Raw genomic sequence first — 26,128 nt, 5'->3', positions numbered from 1 at the left:
TTAGTTTCTGACCGAGTCTAACTCACTTGCCATGCAGACATGTAACCAATAATCAAAGCTGACATGACCAGCAGCAATATAAAGAATAAAATGTTTGCTTAAACAACATTTTCTTCAGCAGTTGCTCCAAGAGCACAAATGTGTTTTTCCCTACTAGTCACGCATACTTTCATTTGCCACCTCAGCATCCCAAAATAACGGTGGCTGATTTGTAGCCATCGCATTGTTATAAGCCTTAGGCCTTGTCTACGCTTGCAGCAGCATGTAGGAGCTGTGTAGCTTCACGCGGCAGTGAAAGGAGCTGGCAGGGAGGGGCAGCAAGATGTTATGCTGCTAAAAATAGCACTGCAGATATGGAAGGCACTACATAGGCATGTAGGGTATATACCCTAAGGTACTGCTGTGGCTGTACACTACTTGGCTAAGCAATGCCTCAGTCTATGTTGTTATTTATACCCAGGCAGTGTTGTACTCTACACACCACTGTAAGTTTAGACATAGCCTTAGAGGCCAAGATTTTCTGAAGTGCCCTCTGAAGAGCTCACAAGATTTTCCTCAATTTTTTGGCACCCAAGTTTGAGACACCTGAAAGGGGCCACTTTTCAGAAAGTGTTAAGGACCTGTCCACTGAAAATCAATGGCTCAAGTTGGACACCCAAAAAATGGAAGTGTCCCCCTCCCACAAAAAATAAAAGCCTCAAAATGCCTAGTCACTTCTGAAAATCTTGGCTATTGTTATATAAAAACTTGGTGGAACATAATGAACTTTATCAAAGTGATGTATTAAGCCTATAATAGGCTCAGATCAATGTTTGTGTCACAATGGAAAAGCTTCATACTGAGACCCGTTGACAATATGAGGCGCAGAAAGGCTAGCTGTAGCACTTTACCCTTAATCTGTTACTGCTTCAATTCCAAGATGGGACTTATTTCCCTTTCATAGCATGTGGCAATCCAGATTGTGCCCTGTCACATGTGCCAGAGATACCAAAGTGAAAGAGAGCAGCTCAAAGAAGCCTAGTAGTATTGTCAGTGCCATAGAGCTGGTTGGAAAGTTTCTGATGGAATATTTTTTTCCCAATGGAAAATTCTGATTTGTCAAAAGCAAAATGTTTTGCAGAAACATGTCAATTTCTATGAAAGTTTTGTTTCAAAGGAAAACTTTTTTTTTTAAAAAAGAGTGTTTTGATAAGGTCAGAATGGAACATTTAAATTTTCTTTTTCAAAATGACTTTTCATTTCAATCTTATTTTATATTACATACTAGAATATATATGTGTGTATATATATAAATAAATCAAAATCAGAATGAAATGGTTCGCTATTACCAAAACAAAATGTTTCAGTTGACCCCAAATTATTTTTTCCCCCCAGAATTTCATTTGGTGGGAAACTGAACTTTTTACTTTTGTTCTGTTTCATAACAGAAAAACAAAATCAACATTGTGGTATTCCTTCAGAAATGAAAAATCCAGTTCCTGCCCAGCTCTAGCCATCCACAATGGCAGACACTGGCATGGTAATCCTCTTAGCATGTGGTACTGTATGAAACCAACCAGTTCTAGTCTATTACTACACTAGAGTTGTTTTTCTGAAGCGTAAGGGTTAAATTGTATGGTTTGCATGAAGAGTATGCAATTACAGTCCATGGCACTTATTCAGTTTCAATAACCTAATCTGTTGTATGAGAAACACAGGTAAGGTAATTTGTCATCTTAAAAAACATGGGGACAGATACTTGTCACACTTACATTGACAGAAATCTGGAGTAATTAATTTCAGTGGACTGAGCCGGGCATATCTGAGATCAGAATCTAGCCCATGATTCTCAACCTGATAGCCATGTGCACTCAATCCTGTATAGGCAAACATTCAGATTTCACAGGCAACCTTAATTCTGGCATTTTCTAATTTTTTTAGTAACTGAGTTTGCAATCTTAATGTTTTTAATGTAATTTTTGTGGGTAATTTCCTATGTTTTTTTTAAAGAACCAGAAAAAATAAATATCATGTGGTATCAAATTGACCACCTATATTCATCAGCAGGGTTGGAACTATTAGATCTACCACATTGACCTCTGTCACTTGAGCTCAAGTAGTTACTGATAGCAATAGTAGGTTGTTACCTCTATGTGGGCCAGCACTAGAGCTAGATGGGACACACAATTTGGCAGTGAATTTCACAGATATTTGCTGACAACTGAGGAAGGGTGAAACTCAGAAGTCTTGAGTTCAGTTGCAGGCTCTGGCATGGAATATTCTCTAACGTCCTCTGCCTGTTCCTTCCAAGTTGATCCCTTCTGCTTCTCCCACTCCGACCTGTCCCTGTCCTGCCTCTTCCCCACCCCGACTCCTTGCCCCAGTCCCATTCTCCTTATCTAACCAGTCCCAATCTCCACTCTTTAGGCTTCTCATCCCAGTCTCCTTGCACAGCCAGTCCTAGTTTCCTCCTCCAAGCTCCCCATCTGAGCTCCACTCTCTCCCGAGTCCCAATCTCCATGTCCTGGCCATTCCAGTCTTCCCCCTGGCTCCCAGTCCCCTTGCCCAACTAGGCCCAGTCTCCCTTCCTGGTTCCCACTTCTCCCCACCAACTCCCCATCGCAGTTTCTCTCTTGCCCCACATCAGTCCCAGTATCACCAGACCCTCCTCTTGTAATAATACATAGGAACTGTGAGGCGATAGTGCATGCTCAGTGAGCATGGAATCTTTGAAAATACTAACCTGTAAAATGTCTCCACTGAGCAAGAGAGGTGATAAATTGGCCAAGTGTGGGCTTATTTTCACAGGAAAAGCAGAAGGCATATGCCTGACACAAAGGCCATTGCCAAATTTCACCACAACCCTGCTCCAACACATCCTTGCTTCAAACAGCCTCCCAAAGAGAAGAATTTTCTAGCATTGCAAAATAATGCATTTCCCCCCAGCATCATTCTGAGAAACAGCTGAACTTTTTTGGCAGACACCTGACATGAAAAAATTTACCCCAAAACGTTAAAGTTTGGCAAAGTTGTAAACAACTTAAAACAGGGTCTTATAAGGGGTGTCAGGCAACCTTAATAGACAGTGCCACCAGCCCTACCTCTAATATTGTCAATCAGTGCTCCATATTGTTACTGTCAAGGATTACAGCACCCAGATCACTGGCAAACGGTCATTCAGATTTCAATCAAGCAGGCAAATTTATGGGCCTCTTCACTGGCTTAGCAGCATCACAGCACTTCTAAAAGTGCCCAAAATTAATCCAGCTACTTTAACACAGTTCTGCTTTATCTAGCATGTTTTAAACCACTTGCATCCGACTGTGTAACTGTGAGAAGTAAAAAGAAAAAAAAACCCAACATTTTAGGTGCCCATATACAACAGGGATGAGTGCTTTAGGTAAAGCCTTTAAAGAAGAGAAATACTTGTGTTCTAATTCCCCGCAAATGTAGGTTTATGAACATTCAACTCTAACCAATGTTATGGCTTTGCAAATTCATCTCTTGCTGTTTCTCTCTGGACAAGCTATATATTGCACATTTGCTGTACCTGATTAATGAACACTAAGAAAAAAGATCAATCAGAAATTGCTAGGAGTCTGAATATTTAGTATTGCAGGGTTGTTTTTTTAGGAGATGAAACAAAAGCTATGGCTAAAAGAGAGGACACAGGACATAAGACTAGTATGATGTAGTTCCATGGAATAACATTTTGATAAGAGTGAAGTTTATTTTTAGGGTGCAATTAAATAGTGGGAAGTACGCTATTGAGTGAGCATTGCATACTGAACTTTTTGTTTCTCATATAACCTGTGTTTTTTGTAAGGAAACAATCAGTGTTAAGTGCTGATCTCCCTGACCTTCAGCCCACCATCACCTTTATCACAAAGCTCATCATATTACACAATAAGCTCCAAAATATCACACTGCAGTTTTCCAAAATGAAGGCTAGCCCATATGATCAATGGTATTACAGAATGCATCACATAGCTACACAGTAAAACAACCTAGAGTGCAGAGATGTGCAGATGGCAAAACACCTGATAACGTCTAACCATGTTTAATAAACAGCTGCTTCCCTCTACCATGGTGCAAGTTATACTCTATGCACTGGGTGTCAGGTTTTCTTGCTGCAACACAGAAACCACCAATGCCCAGCAGCTAACTGGCCCACTACTTACTCACAACAATTCTGACACTGGGTAGTTCATAAGCAGGCAAAAGTCCTACTGACATTGTCAGCATTAATTTACATGAGCGAGCCAGATATTGTTGGGAAAAGTTTGGGATTGTTGCACCCCCATAAATGTTTAAAGAAACAAATTCACTTAACTGGGTCTTTTTGCTTTCATGTTGTGTATTCTCAGAGGTGAAAGCTTTTGTTGTGGTTGTTCAGCCTTGATGGAGGTTACATGACTTCCTTACTGTCCTAGGATGCTTCTAAAGCACCACACGGTGCAGCCTCTTAAGCCACCAGGACAAAATTCTAGCTCTTTCACCTAATCTGCAATAAACAGCCGTGACTGCAAACAATGCAGGAAGCCAAAAAGCTGTGCCTATGCTAGACCTCTAAGATTTCCCACCATTCCCCATAGCAGTAGCAATGGTACAAAATATTATAACAAGGCCAAAGAGATAATATGACAGGCATTCAGAGGCTGTGGGAAGAGGCCTTTAAAAGCCTCTCCAAGTTCATTTTCTAGGGCTTTTTAGATTATGTGGTTTGAACTAGCTGACTCAGCAGTAAGCCAGCAATAAGCAGATAATAAAATAATAGCCTACATCGCCAGAGATAATGCACTTTAAGTTTTCTGAACTAGTTGGGCCAATCTCTGAGTTGTGCCCATATCTGTATCCAGTACTCTTTTATTTAGAAGTATCTAAATTGTTTACTAAACAATCATCTATCCAGTGATACTAGGGCAAAAGGTTTGTAATCTCGCTCACCATCACAGTCTTCACAACTGATTCCACAACTGTGTTAATTAAGTAGAAAACAAAACTGGAAAGACAAAACTAAACTCTTCTTAGCCCCTCTCATTCTGATCCTAATGTATGTTACATTAACAATGTACTCCATACCCTCTGCCCTTTTTTAATAGTAAGAAAGAGGTACCAGAGCAGCTGCTGTTCAGGGTTTATCTATATCCATCAATACAAGAGTTTACCAAGGTCAAACCACAAATATAGATTCTGAAATATCACTCCGAAAAACACAATACAATATTAATGTAATGGGCAAAATTCTAGGCAGCAGATGTTGCTCTGTACATGTGAGAGAGTTAAGATCAACATATACAGTTATAGATTTCATAATAATAATTGTAAAGGGATATGTCTGAGTGCTGATCCATAAATGAGTCTCTCTTGGCCCCAAATATCTGTTTTTTCAGACTGCAAATAATCCTGTGAGTTCATCTTTACCCTCATGCTCTCAATCAGTTCTGCTTATATTCTGCCCTAAGGTTATTTTGTTTTCACAATATGCTCTGCCCTGAGCCACTTCTCAGTTTCCTTCACCCCTCTCACTCTTTGCTCTGTTGACACTCTGCCCTGAGGTTGCTTGCTCAGAGGATGTTCTGTTCTGCTTCTACTCTGGCTGCCCTAAGGTCACTCTGTTCACACTCTTCTTGCTCCATTACATTTGCTCTGTTCATTTGCTGCTCCACAGTCCCTGTGCTCAGGTTTTAAATTCTACTCAGAAACTTCACTTCTTGTAGGTGGTTTTGCTCCTTTACCATCAGTCCTACAGCATTATTTCTCAGTTCCACTCATCATGCCGTTCTGATTTCCCTTGCCCCTTATTTCTCTCCTGCTTCCCCATCCCAACAATCAGTTGGTGCCTTTAGGCTGCTGTGCTTTAAAATTACTTTGCTCAAACTCATTCTCTAGCCCGCACTAAAACAAAGACTGCATAAGCATTGTTTTTTATTTTACTTTAGTCTTCCCTTTTTCTTGTCTTGTTTTCTTAACCCCATCAGGCCAAGAAGTGTTTTAATCAATGGCTCAGATTTCACTGCAGATCATTTAATCCAATTAATGCTGATGAAAAAAGCCTGACTGCCAAACCATTTTCAGCAAGCGTGCACTAATACACTTTGAACTGGTAATGCATTTTTAGATGAAATCACTGCCTCAAAGCATATTTACGGATTCCTGATAATTTATGTGTGCAAATGAAGCAACTTTATGACATTTCCATGGTCACATCATAAAATCTGTGATGGTTAATCAGCAGCTTGACTTTTGCTTTTATATCCACCTGACCAAAGCACCAGATTAGAAGGTTAATCAGTATCACAAGATGTGAAATTACCGAACGTTACTGTAATTACATCTGTTCTAAAAATTGGAGATAAGATCTGGAACTGATTTAATAGTGTGAGCCTGAATTAACGTTGTGTACCCTGTCTCCTCCCCAGTCCCCACCCACAAAGCTCAGACATGTTTGGATTATACTGTGGCACATTAAAAATATAATGGCTATTTGCAAAACCTCAGATTTAGATCTGAGTTCATGTTTTGAACTCCCTAGTGTATAGAGGGGTGTTTGGATACGAAGTTTTGGGTTTGGGCCCATCTCTACTAGAGACATGTGGGCCAAGATTTTCAGCATCGACTAGTGATTTGAGTACCCAACATGAGACATTTTGAAGTGGCCAAATTTTCAGAGGGCAGATGCTCAGTCCTTTCTGAAAAATCAGGTTTCTTTAAATTGTCTCTAGTTGGACATTCAAAAATGGAGGCACCCAAAAATTGAATATGTTAACCATTGTTTTTGTCAAAAAATAACTGAACTATTTGAGGCAAATGGAGCACACATGTCACAACTCATTAATGCCTTTAAAGGATGTGGAAGTCATTTTCTTATTTTAGTTTGCTTAAAAAATGGCCCCATATGGCTCCACCATAATGTACAGCTGAGGTTTGCTCTGACCTCTGAAATCAAATAACTTACAATTAAGGCAGGATAGTGAACAATACAGGAAGAAAACTGAGGCACACACAGGTTAAATGACTGGTCCAATGTCACATAGGGCTAGATTGAGCCTTTAAGCTCAGCTCTGAGCATGAGGTGATATGTAGCTGTGCCACATCAAGGGGAACACTGAAAGAGAGTCACAACTCCTTCTTTGCTTCCCTTCTTGAAAGTAACTCGTCCCCTTTTGGAAACAATGTGCTTCTTGCAATGAGGCTACACCCTTGGCGTGCCCTGCCACTTTTCTCCCCAACCTTCCGTGCCTGAGGTTTCCAAGACAGTTCTGCATGGACACCCAAGGGCTGTTGAGATTATATCCCTTTATTCTACTACAGGATTGCACAGGGCACAACTGATGCCAGTATTACAATAGGATTTTTAGTGTTCCAACAGGAATTAGGAGTTCTAGTTCCTGAACAGAAGACACTTCTGTTCTATGGAAAATAATTTAGAGACAGAAAAATAAGTATTCTAGAAAAATCACCTTAATCTTTTTGATTTTCTGTGTTTTAGTACATCTTCAGAGAGCTAGTTACCAATATGTTCAAAGAATACACCAAAAACAAAAAAAAATTAAGTCCCTTATTAGCAATAAACTCAGTTTTATACATTATTATATTGGCTGGAGCATGCTTATTCACATGGTGCCATTTCATGTCTCAAAAGTGGAGGGTTTTGTGTGTTTGTGTGTATGTGTTTTTTAAACACAGTTTATGAAAGCAAATTAAAATAGGTACCACATGGCCAAGGAATGAGTTTTGGGATCACAGTGGACACCAAGTGCCTCATAGTGGTGATGTACTTGGTCTCTGGGTTCATTCCACCCCTCTGAATACCCTTCTAGAGAAAGAATGGGCCAGGTCCTCCGCTGTCATAAATTGGCATCACTCTACTGACTTCAGTGAAACTATGCCAATTTACATCAGCTAAAGATCTGGCCCCTCATACCTTGCCAACGATAAATATCCCACACTCCTACCCCCAAGTACCAAGCAATATCCACGAAAGGAGAACACAAATGGTTTACATTGGGGGAGGCAGGGAGGGGCAGGCGGGAGCATTGCAACACCTGAATGCCAATGTGGTGCATCCCTCATTCATCTCAGAAAGGCCCAGCAACAAAAACTCCCAACAAAAACTCCCATTACATTCTTTGTCTTCATTTCGTAGGACCTAGTCCAACTCCCATAAAAGTCAAAAGAAAGGCTCATCAATGTCAATGAGAAATTGGACAACGCTTGAGCTACCTAAAAGTCTATTGTGCGTCTTGAAACGCCCTACCTGGAACAAACGGTGCTTGGTGCTGAAATGGTGTATCTTTCCGCCTTGGTTTCATAAGCTGATCATCTGCCTCAGTTACTCTCTGCTGCTGTATGGTGCCTGAGGAGTGGTGATTACCATTACATTTAATAGAATCTGCCTGTTCACTGCCTGCAGATGTAACAGATGTAAAAACATAGTAATAAAAACAAAACCCTACGCACTCCTGTTATGAAAGAAATTGCTTTTTGCTCTGTTATGTGTATATACACAATAAAAGTGACAAACCTTCAGGACTTGACAAAATGTCTCAATCTAAGTGTTCCAAAATGGCTGATTTTTTGCTGCCCTCCCTGAGACTCCCCCCTTCCAGGCCTGATTTTTGGAGGCTCAGTGTGCTGCACTTTCTGAAAATCAGGCCCCTTTATGGTGTTTGAGGTAGAGCACGCAGAAAAAGAGGGTCCCAAAAAATCACACATGCCTTTGGAAAATGTTGACATCTCTATACAAAGATCTGTTCTGAACCCTTAATGCACAACCTGCAGGGATATTTTAAACAAAATTATATTGGAAAAGGAAAAATATCAGAAATAGTTAGGTTTTTTAAAAGTTTGTGAAAGTTGACTTAGAGCTCCACACAACAACAACACCCTCCTACTTTAATGAGTGAGCTGCACTGGGAGTTCTTGTAGGATAAGACCGTTAGTTCCCTTATTCATATTTTTAACTGTTTTCTATTCGTGAGACGACACTTGAAACAGCAGGCTGTTTACATGCACTGACAGAGCTCAGTTTTTAGACACAAGCATATATTAACCCAGCAGCAAACTCAATCTCTTAGGCCTCTGTCTTGTCTGGCGTCAGATGAGGGAACAATGCTGACGGCTGCTAAGCATGGTGCTTGGAAAGGTGTGATCCAGTAAGTGGAGATTGGTGGGGGCCTGCAGGAACTGTACCCAGCAGATGGCAGGAGACACTGAGCCTCTCACGAGGAGAGTGTTTGATTTCTTACCATCATCAAGTGCATGTTTGGGCTATGGTCAGGACCAAGCCCCTCACAGCTGCCCTTGCTTTCAGGTTCTACTAAGTGCACTTCTTAAGCACCTCAGAGCCATTACTCTGGATTGGCAGGAGGAGTGACTGAAACTCTTAAAAAATGGTGGCTAAGCATAGCAGCGCTGTCACTGGACTGTGCTCAAGCATCTCTGCCCTGGCTATACCTTCTTAGGTACAGCGGTTAGTCACATTGCTCAGCCTGCTGCACATTTCTGTACACACCAGGCCCAATTGTGCCAGGTGTAAAACACCTTCCTCCGTTGTTGACTTCAGTGAAAGTTGATGGCACTCAGCATTTTACAGAATCAGGCCCACTATATACAAGCCTCCCTTCACAGGTGCCAAGCATGCAGCAAGCACTCTCCCGCTCCACACCTTTCATCAGCTCAGCAGCCTGTAGGCTCCAGATCTTGCTGCTTAACTATCCTCCATTCTCCCTGCTCCAGTAAGAATTCAGGAAGAGATAGTGTATGGATTACTGTCTTCAGATACCTGGTGGTTCAGTTCATTTCCACTACTCCTCTAAAGGACAGCAAGCATATAGGGACAGATGGTCAGCTGGTGTATATTGGCATAGCTCCATTGAACTCAGCTTCAGTCAAATCAATAGACCTGTGACTGTGACACCAGCCAAGATGCTGTCCTATAAAGTCAATGCTACTGGCCAAACAGTTGGCACTGTTTATTTTAATTTTTCAGAGAGAGGAAGCATTTTCAGCATGGTGTACCTCATTGAATTATTTTTTAAACAAAGATTAAGATGTTCTGTATATAAATGTTAAATATACATGATGTGCAAAAAAGTTCCAATTTCATATTTCAATAAAAACATTTAAAATCCCTATAACACATTGGAAATCATTTTAATTCCACATCCATAAAATTCATAATAGTTCCATATACTTTTCTATTCTTCCAAATATTTTACATACATGAAGTCAGATAACATTACACTGTATATGTTGGCCAGGTTCTATATAATGTAGATGCCAAATATGCATTATTGTACTTAATTATTTCCTATGACAAAGATTTAAGAAGCACAACTCTCATCTCATTATGATTCATGGAAAATGTTTAGTTAATTTCCCATACACCACAGTGGAAAAATATACCCTAAGCCCTTTAACCTTATTAATCAAAACTCCCCTGACTAAACAGTTTAAGTTTTATCCTAGCTATATTAAGTCCTTAAATAGTTTAAGATGTACTGAAGAAAGAGACCCAGGCAGTTGTAAAACAGTAAATCAGGCAGCAAGAAGGGAAGGATAGAGTTTCCCAAGTGGCTATTTTGAGCTTTCTTGTTTCCCTTTGCATACATGACTTGCAATCTGTATCAAGGGGTTATTCTGCAAGGTTTATTCATTTTCTCTTAATTGCCTTGTTCAGGCAAACTGCCATTGCAGTCAGAGGTCAGTTGAGGGTAGCATAGTCAATGGGAGATTGACTCAGTGCTGAGTGCCAGGTTATAACTGGGTGACTTTGCAGGTGTGTAGGGAGGATGTTAAAGGAACTTCCCCTTGTGCCCTCCGGTCCTCCTCTGAGTACAAGGATGGCTTGAGTCTAGTGCCACTGCCAGCATTTGATTCCCACAGATTGTGTGCTTATGCCCCTACTCACTTTCAGTGCCAGGCAGAGTTGGCCCCATTCAGGGGAAGCACACATGGGCCCTTGTTCAAGGCAGGCACAGCAGATGTGCTCCCCAGATGCTCCTGAAGGCAGTGTAGTTGTCTAAAGCACAATGCTTCCAGGAACTCTCCTAGCGGTCGGGCAATATCACATCATTCCTACCCTGTACTCTATGGTGGTATCACAACTGAATCCTAAATAAGATATGTCCCTCCTGATAGCTTTGGCCCACTGAGTCAATGGGAGTTTTCCCTGAGAAAGGACAAAGTAATAATCAATAACTTCAGGTTTTGGCCCATGATGCAGACCTTAGTCATGCCACCCTTACTCCTCAGTGGGCTGCATGAACACAATCAGGGTTGTTATACTGTTTAAAATACAAGGCTTGATCCAGCTCCTACTGAGGTCAATGGGAATTTTGCCATTTTCTTAACTGGAAAGAGGATAAAGCCTATACTTGATTTTAATTTTCAGTTACAATTAGAAATCGATTTCAAACAGCTGCAGTTTACTTACAATAAACATGTGTAAAATGTGTGCTAACAATGCATTGGGACCCAAAATTAGAGTTAAAAGGCACAAGTGTGTGGTTCATTCACATACAAAACCTGCATTATGGTCATTCTGGTTTAAAGTAACTAAGGAAATGAAAATTTAAGGCTCATTCCTTAACAGGTGTTGGAGTGTCTACAGATTATAGCACGTGCTATGGATTCCATGGCATTATCACCAACAAGAGCTTACAACAGTGGATAAGGAAAGAGTGCCAGCTTTAAGCATGTTAACGTTCTAGTGCATTGTAACTCAGTGACAAAAAAATGTAGGTTTAGTATAATATGGGGTCTATCCCAGGCTATCCACAGGTGCATGGGGAGGAAATGAAGTCATGCAACCAAAAGAAATTATTCAGTAACACAATCTAAGCTTTCTATAGAGTCCACCGTGTCATATACAGTGACGATAAATAAAACAAACTACTGGCAAATGTGATAGTTTTATGTGGGTCACAGCTGGAGTAGCAACTCTAGAATATCATCACCACACCTAGCAATGCACCATAACCCCATAAACAATCGCAAATGGTCATTCAGCAATCATGCAGTAGGAATGAACTCATTTGCTAAATGCCTGTTAAGTGTCACCAAACTGCCCACTTAGTTCCTGTTAAATCTTAAATTACAAAAATCGGGCTTAATCCTCCCCTCAGTAAAATCAATATGCCCCTCATCATTGCTGCCACAACCAGCACTATAACTGGCCAATAAATGCACATTACAAGTGTTTGGCTGTTTTCAATTTTATTCTCTCAAGTTGCACTTGCCATTCCCTTTCCCCTTCCTGCATTTAAACGTTTCTTTAAGCAGTATTAGTGTGATATGATTAGCACAAAGCAGCCGCCTCAACACAAAAATGCTGTTGAAAATCCTCCACAGAATGAATAAAGCATGTACTAGAGATTGAGTTCAGTTTACCTAGCTACTGACTAGTATACATCTCTCACTGACAGAAACCGTTAAGGCTTTCATAGCTCCAAGCAACTCTTACTAGTATGTAAACATCTCATTTTGCTAAGTCCCTAACACCTCCACTAGCCTTCCCACTGCACAAGTCAGCCAGTCTTAGGCCTTCAGATAATAAGCAGAAGCCCCCGCAGTCAGCCAAATAGATGTTTCAGCTTATAATAGGCTCCACTTGCCTTCAATTTAAAGCAAAACCAATTTCTCAACTGATCTGTATGTAAGAAGGTTCTCAGGCCAATATTCCAACAACAACTTCAACTAGACCTTGCACATATATGATAGTTTCTCATATATGTGCAACACTCATCTCTTTACACAGGCACTTGCATAAGGGGTCGGCAGCAGAGGTTGGATGTCTGGATTTGTGTGTGAGTTGGAGTTTTCTGGCTGAAGTTTTCTCATCTCCGTTACCCATAATCTCATAATAGCCAACAGCTAGTGTGCTTAAATTAAATTGATAGAGACAGCATCTCAAAGGTGCTGTGACCTCAGGAACTCTGAAAATCATGCAAAGTACATAATCAGAATTGCACCTATGAGCTGAGATGTTCTAAGACCAATTGTTTACTTTGTGAAGTGTTAACCTTTAAGAATAAGAAAATCAAGGGACTAAATCCACAGAGGGGACATGGGGCTTGTCCACACAGCAATTCAGAAGTGTGACTGTACAGTGCCCTAGCCTGCTGCATACTAACTAGCCATCTAGATTCTGCTACAGACCTTTTAGTGCAGGGCAGCAGGAGCCAAATGGCCAATTAATGCATGGCAGGCTAAGGTGATATAGATTTACATCTTGGTTACCAAACACTATCTGACCATGCAGACTAGCCTTTCAGTTCAGTATTTCAATGTCTAACTTTAGGTGCCCTGTTGCTGCCCTTTGTTAGGTGCCCAGGCTCCCTATGCAATGCCTGGGGCAGAAATGGAAAAAGCCAGCACACTGAGTAGGGAACACCTAAGCTAGCCACTAGGAAATGCTGAGGATAGGGGTGAGGCCTAACCTTCACCCCTTGAAGGAAATTAGGTGCCTAACTCCAGGCAGAGGGAGGTTTCGATCTCCACTTGGGGTTGACAGCTGGGAAACCTCTCCTCATGTTCAAGTTTTGGATTTATGCACCTGAAGTGACATGTACCCAAGGTCTTTTAACTACTGTTAATTATTATTACTAATTATTTTAACACTTTTAACTAGTGTTTTAAAGACAACACTATTGACAATCAAATGGCTGTCAGGCTCACAACTGTCAAAAAACCACCATGTTCCCCACAGTGGAAGTAGCTGTTTCTAACGTAATTTCTTCAAACAGAAGTCTCCAAACTGAATCCTGCGGGCCACATTTTCATCCATCTGCATTTTAAGTTACATGCTTCTAGCCACAAAGTGACGGCTTCAGCAACTCCACAATCACTGACACCTCCAACAGCAGTGCTATGATAAAGTATTTGTCCAGGGGTTTTCATCATAAGTTTTTTTGAATCCTCATGTGCATTTCTGGATGTAAACTTTGAATAGGTGACTGGGCCTGTAACAGGGCTCCCTTCTCCACCCGAGGGACCACCTCACCCAGGCTGGATGCTTCTGAGTCTGGAAGCACCAGTGTGTGATTTATTAAGTCCAGTTCACCAGTACAGCTGTGTGCAGCAATATACAATCAGAAGTAAACTGCCCCCTAGCCCACTCACCAGGGAGGGAGAGGGGAAGAGCTCACCAGTCCAGAGTCTTCCATCACACCTGGACTCCTTATCAGTCCTATTTTGCTCCTCTGCCCCTTCCTGCTGGGGCACAGCCTCTCTTTTTGCAACAGGAACCCCCATAGCATCACTGCTGAGAGCCTCACTTGGTTTCTCTGAGGCCCAGCTCTCCAGCAAGGAGCTGCTAGGTGGTAAGCTCCTCCACTTCTCCTCCTTTCGTCAGTCCTCTCTGGCCCTTGGCTCTCCCGTATAGAGCTAGCAGGACACGCCCTCTGCTGCTGCTCCTCCGGCCTTCAGCCCTCTGGCTTGGGGACACCAGTCAGCAAACCCCTCTTGCTATTGTCCTGCCTTCAGACCTTTCGCAGGAACCACCTCCTTTTTCTGGCCGCACTCATCTCCTGCTCTTCCTGACTGATGCAAATGGGCTCTGACTCTTAGCTTTTATGCCCCCCCGGGTGCTGCCTTGCCCTCTTAATTGACCCCATTGGGAGCATCTGGACTGGAGCAGGACTGCTGAGCCAGTTTCTCTTAAATTTCACCAAAAGTTTGGGTTGGGGCCCTTTTCTATAGAGATATTTTCTTGAAACATACAATGGGCTGAATGCCCACTAGGGTCCCCTTGACTTTAATGGGGTAACGTGGGTGCAGTTTAGTGCAGAATTATTTAAGAGCGCTCCATGTGAAATCTTTGTTTCATTCTGAAGTGAAAAATAAATCTCAAATGTTCCCTTAATTCTAATAATAACAGACGTTGTATAAAAGTACCACTAGGTCAAATTCCTCCCTCATGTTACTTCATTTTGCTGGTGTCTTTTCTTTTGCTTTCCCCATGCAGGTGACATCTGTGGCAATGCACAACACTGTTAGTGTACCATATCGGAAGCGGCATCTGGATTTTAGAAGTGCACATAGTGCTCATAAAAAATGATATGGCAGTCTGAGGACTCCGTTTTGTGCAGGTGCGCAGAGCTCCACTTTTCCAGGGACTTCATACCACATGCACAAAGCTGGCCCACCAATCCACGTGTCACCCTCAATTCTAGAGCTGGTCAGGAACTGGAATTTCCATTCTATAGGATAGTCGGAAAAAAACCCTCTATTCGAGAATGAAAAACAAAATTTTAAAATTCCCCATGAAATCAAAATTCAAAAAAATGTTGGTTCGGGACCACTGAAGTGTTTGGTTTTGATAGTGTCAAAACATTTCATTTCAATGTTATGTTGAAGCATTTAGACTTCTATAAAATGAATGGTATATGTTACATATAATATAGGCGTGGCCAAACCACAGCTCACAAGCCTTTTACAGTTAAAGTGTGGCTCGCGGAGCCCCCCCCCCCACCATTATCCACCTACCAGACTGAGAGGGGTAGAGGAGAGCTTGGGTCTTCTGCCCTGCGGTGAGGTGGTGAGGGGCTAGGGGCTTCTGCCCTTTGGGGATGGGGGGCTCGGGGCTTCCACCCTGCTAGACATGCCTGGTAAGGGTTCTCAAACTTCTGAAAATTATCATATGTGGCTCAGAAGGTCAATAAGTTTGGCTACGTCTGATATATTAAAATTAATACTTTAATCTAAACATCAAAATGAAATTAATTGAAGGGTTTTGACCTTTTCCTGCTGAAATTGTCACAGTCCCATAAAACGTTGCACTTTCTGTATAACTTGCATTTTTAATGGAAAACTGTTTCACTGAAAAAAAAATTTGATGAGGTCTCCTCAATCCCCCTTTGGCGGGCAAATCCGATTCCAGTGTCTGTGGTTCACAGTGCAGCTGGAATTCCTCAACTGCTGTCCTCTGCTTGGAAAGTTGCACTGTGACGCTACCATCTCACTTCCTGGTATATGCCAGAGGATGTGAAATCTCAAACAGGGGAGGAAAGGAATTGCCACATCTTGAGTTCAGAAAGTATTTGACAGGAAGCCAAGAGGCAGCTGAGGAGAGGGACATAGAGAGAGATACATGGAGGCAGAGAATAATCGAAGATGAGACCTCTCTCTCCCCTGCATGTCTTTTTCAGTAGAGCTTTTACTATTCTAACTCCTCTCTCGGCTTCCCCAAGTTTCTACATGGCATCAAAATCCTTCTGCTTGGCTTTTTTGTCCGAATCTTCATTTTCTCCTTTGCTGTTCTTTTTGTGGGCATTATCCTTCCCTTGGACTTGGTCTTTTCATTCACCTTCATTCTTTTTATTTTTCCCCCATCTTTGCCTTACCTTCCACAACTTCTAGCAGAGGTTCTCCACAGTGTTTTGAGCAAAGTGACCAGAAAGACCATTTTTCTTCTGCATCATGAGGTACATCACATCACAAGATTCATTAATGGGAGCCCTAAAGCTATCATTACTCCCCTGGCCACACAACATCTGAAGTTGGTCTCTTTAGAAAAGAAACTCATTCTTCCTGAATTCAGCAGGAGTAGTCAGAAAGCACTTTGGTAAGGTGGACTTTTTAAACCCAAAGTGGCACCAATATCTTCACTAGAGGATTCAAATATGTATTCAGTCAATAAGCTAACTGCTTTCATCTTCTGCAAATCCCATGCACTGTGAGAGTTTCAGATTAATTGATCCAGTTTACTGGTTTTATGTCAAAAATCTGAATTGTATGTGATTATCTGTTAAATTTGCTGCTCAGTCCTTCACTGAGCAAAGATGATTATCTTCATTATAATGTTTCTATCAAGGATGTGATGGTAAAGGTACTCACACAATAAGACATTGATAAATCAGTAACAGGGGGACACGCTCTTTTCTACACACATAACAAATGAGGCAATCAACGTGGCAATTGGAAACAAAATTGATGGGCCAGCTTGCAAACATATCTGCAATCAAATTATCCACATTACACCTGCAGTTTGGGTGGTCTTCAAGTAGCAGGCGAATGCCATTTTCTTTACAATATATCTACTGTAGTTGTAGTTTTTGCACTTAAGCAAAAATATGCCAGGAAGAGCAAGTCTTTTCATTTTCACCACTTACTTGTCTGGGGTTTGTTGAGATCATCTAAACAGCTGGGATCCATTTCAGAAGAGTCTGACTCCAGCTGAACGTGTGCTTGAATGTTTCTCCTCTCCTCTCTGTAAGTGGTATTGTACTTAACCAAACCACAATTTACAATCCGAGTAACCAAGTCTACCGAACTATTCCAGGTACTCTTAGGTTATTGTTACCAGGGCAAAGCCAGCCATCATTGTTTTATTAACCTCTGAGTACTGAGGATAAGGATTTCTTTGTTCTAAGTGCTAACACATCCTGGATTTGCATTAGAGAAATCCTAATCACTGTCAGCTAAAGATCACTGTCAGCATCACCCAGCTACTGACTGATGTATGCCTATGCAAAGAAAGAGCATATTCTTAACTTGGGTTAGCTAACCCACACTAGCTAACTTGGGTTAAAATTGCAGTGAAGACACAGGAACCTGGGGTTGAACTCAAGCTGCTAACCTGAATTGCTGCATCTTCACTGCTATTTTAACCTATGTTAACTAATAGGGTTCCCTATGTCAGGATCCTGGGCAAAGGTAGGCAGTGGTAGGATCTGAAGGCAGGGGTCAGAGCCAATGTCAGGGTTAAACAGTCAAGCTGAGGGTCAAGCCGGAGTCAAAGTCAAGGATCAGGCTGAAGGTCAATACCAGGTACCTGGAGCTGTGTTGGGGTCCTGGGGGTCCATTGGGTGTTAGAATCCTAGTCAGAGTCTCTGAGTCAATTTCAGAAACACAGGAGTCATGACAGCTAATTAGGAATCCACATGGTTGCCTGGCCATTTCCTGTTACACTCCAGGGTTATATTTAGGATCAAGGAGCAAATCAGGGATCACTAAGGCAATTGTCAGTCAGATATCTTGAGGTGGAACTTCCCATAGTTTGCAAGCTCTGAGGATTGTGGTTACAGGGAACAGACTGGTTACAGCTGCTGCTGTAGTGTCAGGGTGTTGGTTGCTTGGTAGCCCTATAGGCCCACATTTAAGTCCTGCTGATCCTTACAATGGACCCATGTTAAGAACACACCTTTCTGTGAGTGTGTGGGGAGCTGCTACTGTTATATAAGGGTGTGGGTGTGGTGGCAGAAACCGGAGGTCATCCTCCATTTTGAAAGGCAGAAGTCCAGACAGCAGGGGGCAGAACAGACTATATTGGTGGCTGCGGTGTCTCCATCTGTTTGAAAATGTTTAAATACAAACAATGTAATTGTTTAATGTAAGCTCCTTATGTCTTAACCAGGCCTGAGATCATTCATATTTACAAGGAAGTTGCTGTATTTAGAAGTTAAATTGCAAACCTTTATGCCTGCCTTACTAAGTAGTAATTTCCTCCATCACCAGTAATAAAGGTTCTGTAGGCCAAATTAAACCCTCCCTAACACCTGCACAATCCTATTGTCTTCAGATGAGTTCCTCAGCAACACCTCTGTTTTCAAATTCAGCCCTCATTACAGGAAGGTACAGTCCTATTGCCTAACAGATTCTCATATGAATGATCATTGGATATACTGATTCTGTTCAGGAGCCATAAAAATCTTAGAAGCAGCATTGAAAGACTAAGCAGTGTACACATCAGGTCTGAATTATCCTGACTGCCTGCAAGCATGGAGTCAAATCTCAATGAGATCAAGCCTTCAACCATGTGACACAGATAAATTGGTTATTATAGCGGTTACTAGTGGCTGTGGGGATGGGGAAAGCAAGCAGTATCCTGCTTTCCATGAACATTGAAAATCTCATGATATTTTTTTCTTTTTTAAAACAGCAGCAGTTAGTCACAATAGCCTTGACCAAAATTTTCCCTTCCTGTAGGCTTGGCATCCCCATTTATATGCCAAATGGCCTCTTTGCTGCTGCCCTCCCTGGAAGTGTTAGATTTATTTATGTACACAATTTGTGAAGAGCTTTGGTATCCTTCAGAGTGAGATGCTATTATTATTATTGATGATGGTGATGAGTATATCAGAAAAGGAAGGCCCAATTGTGAGTTCCAAAAGGGAAATAGGATACAAGGAACTTCCTCTCTATTTGCTGCACAGAGACTGGCCACAGTGGGAGCTCATACTAGCAAAACAGTGGTCTGCGAAGCTTCTCTGATTCCCCGATGAGCTTCTGCCCAGAAAATTCCACGTGTCCCCATCTGCATGTCTTCCTGCTACAGATTTAAAGAAACAGTACAGATTATCCTTACATACTGAATGCTTCTAAACTCCACAAGAGCTCTTCTTAAGGGATACTGCTTCCCAAAGCTCCCCTGGGGCTGGTGTGGTTTTGCACCAAGGCTTTGTGTTAATGTCACAGCCTGGGAATAAGTATTATGAGACTTGGAATATATATCAGCATAAGAAACAAGCCTCCCATCTTCTGTATAAAAATACTTTCTGTTTCCATGATGATTCATCTGCTCAGCTGGGAAAACTGGGTTTATGTTCTCTTCTAGAGCTCTGCGGAGGCCAGGTAGCCCAGAAACCCTGACAGGTGGGGAGCGGAGGAGCCCAGGAAGCTGCAAAGCCAACCAGCCAGGGAGCCAGCCAGACCAGGGAGCTCACTGCCGGCCACATAACCTGCCAAAGACCTGGGCAACTTTGGGAACTGCAATCCCAGAGAGGTGGAAAGCACAGTAGCCCAAAGAGCTGGCCAGCCTGCCAGTTGGGCTGTCTGGGATCCCATAAAGCCAGGGAGTTGGGCAGCCCAGCTGTCTGGCAGGCTGGCAGGTGTGTACCTGCCTGGCTTCTGTTGAGAGTTTTGATGGAATAGGCATGTTCCTGCAGATTGCTTTGATTTTGTCAAGTCAGCATTTTAACCAGCCCTATTTTCTTCCTACTATATTTACAAGGTTAGCAATTGAAGTGTTGACCTAAATTTAGCTAGTGCACAGGACCACTTTGCTATAAGATACAGGTTTTCCAGAAGTGTACTAAGAAAATAAAATTAATGCATACTTCAATCAAATGAAAATACAACAACAAAAACAACATGCTGGATTGGTGCTATTATATTAATAGCAGTGGTTTCACTTACCTGAAACAGACATCCAAGTCAATTTTTCTTAAAATAGATCACCTAACTACTCAAACATCAGAAAATACCATAGCTACAAAGTGTTTGAACTGCACTGGATACAACCAGGTCCCACTCTACTGTACAGATTGAGCAGGCAAGTTGCCAAGGGCAGCAAAACATTGGGGGGGGGAGCAAAAATAATGATTCTTTATAGTGTGGGTGACTGAATGCTGAGAGAGACATACATTTTCCAGTTGGTCTAAGGTAGCAAAATACCCTATAGCCAGCACTCAGAACAACCAGAATTTAATTGTGAGAGCACATTAATTAGCATTTACATTAATAGCCAGAGATTAAAAGAAACCACTGTAAATTATGCTGACTTTTTCAGGTAAAAACAAATAGTAACCTGTGTGATAAAATGTCAGTTTACTAGTTTTCTCTGCAAAGCACAAAGACAAAAACTCCGTGCACCTGCAAACACACCCAGATTTTTCAGCCCCTGAGCACACTGGTATGAGAACGGAGCTATCTGCAGCTGGGTTTGAACCCTGTTATACTTAACAAGGTTCTAATTAGAAATGAGCTTGACCCATACCCCAAGACCCAAATATTCCTAGGACTTGGGGAAATAGTTATGTGTAACTGATTTTAATAATCAATAATCTACTGGATTTTAGTAGGAAAAAAACTAATTGCTGTCAAACTAGACAAGATAATGTTGAGACATCAGACAAAGCAGTTCTGTAGTCTTTAAAATCACTTCTCTCTTTTCTATTATAACCCTTCTTATCTATACTTTAAAATTGTTACTACGATTCGTTTACAAATTGAATTTAGTAACTGATCAGAAATAATAATAATAAAATCACGTAAGAGCCACTAGGGGGAGCATTGGTGCCAAAACACATTTTGGTAACTTAAAAAGCGTTCCATGTTTATACTTCAGCTTTTCATATTCATAACAATCAACTATAGCCCGGTCTCCCCCCCAGAAAGAGAATAGCATCTATCTGGCTTCAGACGTGGTGTCAGAGAGAAGGCATAATGGTTAGGGTGCTGACCTGGCATCTGAGAAACCCAGATTTAAGTCCCTGCTGTATTACAGAGTTCCTATGTGAATTTGAACAGGTTACATAGGGCATGCCTACACTACCGCTTAAATCAATCTAATTTAAGTTACTCAGGGGTGTGAAAAAGACACCCCCCTGAGCAACACAAGTTACAGCGACCTAAGCGCTGTTCACACCACACTCTTCTGCCAACATAGCTTCTGCCTCTCACTGAGGTGGAGTAATTATGCTGACAGGACATGCTCTTCCATTGGCATTGAGTATCTTCACCAGATGCACTACAGTGGCGCAGCTGCATCAGCACAGCTGCCCAGATGTAACACTTCTAGTGTAGATCTGCCCAGAGTTTCTCAGTGCATCAGTTCCCCACCTGTAAAGTGGGGATAAAGCTGCCCTCTTTCACAGGGGTGTTGTGATGATAAAAACTATGACGGGCTGGAAAACAACAATTCTGTTTTACAAAAAATGTACAAGTTTCAAAATATGGTTTTGTTATAGTGCAGAGTGAAAACAATGCTTTTCAAAGAAGTTCAAAGAGATATAGAGACACCTCCTAGAAGAGTCTGATGGTGAGGGCTTGGATCTGGGAGGCTCAGGTTCAAGTCCTTGGTCTGCCTGATTCAGAGCAGGGACTTAAGCCTAGCTCTCCCCCATCCATGATGAGTGCTCTAATCACAAAGCTATTGGTTAATCTGAGAAATCTCTTAATTCCAATCTGGACTGTTGAAATCAATACATTTCCATAGAACATTTAGGTTTTCAATAAACTGCATTTCTCTGAAGAAAGAGGTTTTATTGAAAAGTTTCCAACCAGCTCTAATAAATATATTACAATGATTATGAGGTGCTCAGATCCAAGTACCTTAAAGACAAGTAAGGTGTCTGAAATAGTCTCCTTCTGCCCCTCCGCCCCCACGAACATGATACAGTTCTGTGGTGACCTAGAACCCTATTTTCGACATCTCTGACTCAAGGAATATTTCCAACACACCTCTGAACAACATAATAACCCACAGAGACCTTCCTACCAACACTACAAAAAGAAGGATTCTGGATGGACTCCTCCTGAAGGTCGAAACAACAGACTGGACTTCTACATAGAGTGCATCCGCCGACGTGCACGGGCTGAAATTGTGGAAAAGCAGCATCACTTGCCATAACCTCAGCCATGCAGAACACAATGCCATCCACAGCCTCAGAAACAACTCTGACATCATGATCAAAAAGGCTGTGACAAAGGAGGTGCTGTCGTCATCATGAATAGGTCGGAATATGAACAAGAGTCTGCTAGGCAACCCTCCAACACCACATTCTACAAGCCATTACCCTCTGATCCCACTGAGGGTTACCAAAAGAAACCACACCATATGCTCAAGAAACTCCCTGAAAAAGCACAAGAACAAATCAACATAGACACACCCCTAGAACCCCGACCAGGGGTATTCTATCTACTACCCCAAATCCATAAACCTGGAAATCCTGAATGCCCCTTCATCTCAGGCATTGGCACCCTGACAGCAGGAGTGTCTGACTATGTAGACTCCCTCCTTAGGCTCTACGCTACCAGCACTTCAAGCTATCTTCAAGACACCACAGACTTTCTGAGGAAACTACAATCCATCGGTGATCTTCCTAAAAACAACCTCCTAGCCACTATGGATGTAGAAGCCCTCTCACCAACATTCCACACAAAGATGGACTACAAGCCATCAGGAACAGTATCCCCGATAATGTCATGGCAAATCTGGTGGCTGAACTTTGTGACTTTGTCCTCACCCATAAATATTTCACATTTGGGGACAATGTATACCTTCAAATCAGCGGCACTGCTATGGGTTCCCGCATGGCCCCACAGTATGACAACATTTTTATGGCTGACTTAGAACAACGCTTTCTCAGCTCTCGTCCCCTAATGCCCCTACTCTACTTGCGCTACATTGATGACATTTTCATCGTCTGGACCCATGGAAAAGAAGCCCTTGAGGAATTCCACCATGATTTCAACAATTTCCATCCCACCATCAACCTCAGCCTGGACCAATCCACACAAGAGATCCACTTCCTGGACACTACGGTGCTAATAAGCGATGGTCACATAAACACCACCCTATATCGGAAACCTACTGACTGCTGTACTTACCTACATGCCTCCAGCTTTCATCCAGACCACACCACACGATCCATTGTCTACAGCCAAGCTTGAAGATACAACCGCATTTGCTCCAACCCCTCAGACAGAGACAAACACCTACAAGATCTCTATCAAGCGTTCTTACAACTACAATACCCACCTGCTGAAGTGAAGAAACAGATTGACAGAGCCAGAAGAGTACCCAGAAGTTACCTACTACAGAACAGGCCCAAAAAAGAAAATACCAGAACGCCACTAGCCATCACCTTCAGCCCCCAACTAAAACCTCTCCAACGCATCATCAAGGATCTACAACCTATCCTGAAGGACGAGCCATCACTCTCACAGATCTTGAGACACAAGCCAGTCCTTGCTTACAGACAGCCCCCAACCTGAAGCAAATATTCTCCAGCAACCACACACCACACAACAAAAACACTAACCCAGGAACCTATCCTTGCAACAAAGCCCATTGACAACTCTGTCCACATATCAATTCAGGGGACACCATCATAGGGCCTAATCACATCAGCCACACTATCAGAGGCTCATTCACCTGCATATCTACCAATGTGATATATGCCATCAAATGCCAGCAATGCCCCTCTGCCATGTACATTGGCCAAACCAGACAGTCTCTACATAAAATAATAAATGGACACAAATCTGACGTCAAGAATTATAACATTCAAACACTAGTAGGAGAACACTTCAATCTCTTTGGTCACTCGATTACAGACCTAAAAGTGGCAATTCTTCAACAAAAAAACTTCAAAAACAGACTCCAATGAGAGACTGCTGAATTGGAATTAATTTGCAAACTGGACACAATTAACTTAGGCTTGAATAAAGACTGGGAGTGGATGTCTCATTACACAAAGTAAAACTATTTCCCCATGTTTATTCCCCCCCTCCACTGTTCCTCAAACGTTCTTGTCAACTGCTGGAAATGGCCCACCTTGATTATCACTACAAAAGGTTTTTTTTTCTCTCCTGCTGGTAATAGCTCACCTTACCTGATCACTCTCATTACAGTGTGTATAGTAACACCCATTGTTTCATGTTCTCTGTGTATATAAAAAGAAAAGGAGTACTTGTGGCACCTTAGAGACTAACAAATTTATTTGAGCATAAGCTTTCGTGAGCTACAGCTCACTTCATCAGATGAAGTGTGCTGTAGCTCACAAAAGCTTATGCTCAAATAAATTTGTTAGTCTCTAACATGCCACAAGTACTCCTTTTTCTTTTTGCAAATACAGACTAACACGGCTGCTACTCTAAAACCTGTGCATATAAAATCTCCCCACTGTATTTTCTACTGCATGCATCCGATGAAGTGAGCTGTAGCTCATGAAAGCTTATGCTCAAATAAATTTGTTAGTCTCTAAGGTGCCACAAGTACTCCTTTTCTTTTTATAGTCAAGAAGTTGCTATTCCTATCAATTGGAATAGCCCTAATGAAACCTTCTCATATTGATAGCACAGGGTCCTGTATTTTGGCCTTGGGCTAGAGTTCACCTCATCAGCCTTAGCACTCTGCTTGCATAGACTTCTTCCTGTGCCCTCAGTGCCTAGCAAAGGTGAATATTAGAGGTGAGTGAAGTATTCACAGCAAACAATCTAGCCTCTTTTTCTAGGCTAGATTGTCATGAGTTCACAACTTCCTTGAAATTAGTCATTTCCCAACTTTCTGAAAAAAATATTGACTCTGCAGATTGATTACAAACAGGTCACTGCACCAGTTCTTTGAGATTGGCCATATAATTCACATGTTATTCTGACTGTTCACTTTTTGGTTGAGCACAGGAAAAGCCACAGGGGCTTAGAATTTCTCAGGAAAAAAAGAGCAGCTTAGAAAATAGTAGACGATAAATAGGATTAGGGAAATTTAGAAGAGTTTAAACCTTTTTTTATGGGTTATGCAGGCTTTGCCCTATTTGTCATTACTGGAAAAAATTAAGCTACTGTAGGGTTCATTGGTTGGCTGCAACATTTATATTCACCTTTCTCCAGTCACATTTGCACAAATACTTGCACATGACTGCACAGTTCTAGCTGTCCCAAGAAAGTGTGGTTGAATCCTCAGCCTGCTCCTTTACTTGTCTCACTGCCAAGACTCTGAGACAGGGTTTGGGGAACATTGTGCTAAGCGGTATTCCATCCCAGGGGGTTAAAGAAAGAGGGATGGGGCAGGGGAGTACATGTGCCGTAGTTAGAATCCTCCTTCAAATCATCCAAATTAATGGTTAGCAACCTTACTTCAAAAAGGAACAAACACAAAGTCCGATTAACAGATAATATCTTTCCCCCTCAGAGAGCACAACACATATGGTCTACAAGGAGATGGATCAGAAACAGATTTTCCTTTAGTGTTGTGTTGTTCTAACCTAAAAAATTAGGACCATGTGGGCTACACACCAAAGATACATCTACACTGCATACTTCCTTCAGCAGCATGTACATACCCGCCTAACCCCCTACCATGGGGATAAAGAGCAGTGTAGCCAGAGAGGCGTGGCTTAGGCAAGTGACACACCTGACGGGTGTGGATATGTATGTGACTCCATACTGTACACACTCTCTACTTGGCCAAGCTGAGCCTCCTTATCTACACTGTTGGTTTTAGCAGTGTTTTAGCAGTCCTGCTGCCGCCCCCAGAGGGGAAAGTCTCTGTGAGGGGGGGTAGACAGTACGGAAAGTCTTGGGTAGGTCCCCACTGCAGAGCTTTTCCCCACTGCAGGGAAAGGCTCCAGCAGCACGGTGAGTCTGCCAGTTTCCAACTGCTGGAGATTCTGACAGGGGGGAAAGGCTCTGTCAGCTC

General features: G+C 42.1%; 1 protein-coding gene across 6 annotated transcripts in view; it reads right to left on the bottom strand.

The window, feature by feature from the left end:
• PPP1R1C (protein phosphatase 1 regulatory inhibitor subunit 1C) overlaps positions 1 to 26,128 on the bottom strand; it is a 93,181-nt gene that overhangs the window by 2,137 nt on the left and 64,916 nt on the right. For 3 of the 6 annotated variants that reach the window (XM_043505439.1, XM_038422125.2, XM_038422126.2), the window contains exon 5: positions 8,240 to 8,389. The exons of 2 other annotated variants lie outside the window; for them this stretch is intronic. In XM_043505439.1, coding sequence (XP_043361374.1) covers positions 8,240 to 8,389 — 150 coding nt within the window. Of the gene's footprint in view, positions 1 to 8,239; positions 8,390 to 17,758; positions 17,869 to 26,128 lie in introns of those variants that run through there. One more of the 6 variants, XM_038422130.1, reaches the window with a different exon arrangement.

The sequence above is a fragment of the Dermochelys coriacea genome, chromosome 11 (assembly GCF_009764565.3).
Source record: "Dermochelys coriacea isolate rDerCor1 chromosome 11, rDerCor1.pri.v4, whole genome shotgun sequence".
NCBI classification, from domain to species: Eukaryota; Metazoa; Chordata; order Testudines; family Dermochelyidae; genus Dermochelys; species Dermochelys coriacea.
The sequence above is the reverse complement of the archived record's forward strand: the minus strand, read 5'-3'. Positions and strand labels throughout refer to the sequence as shown.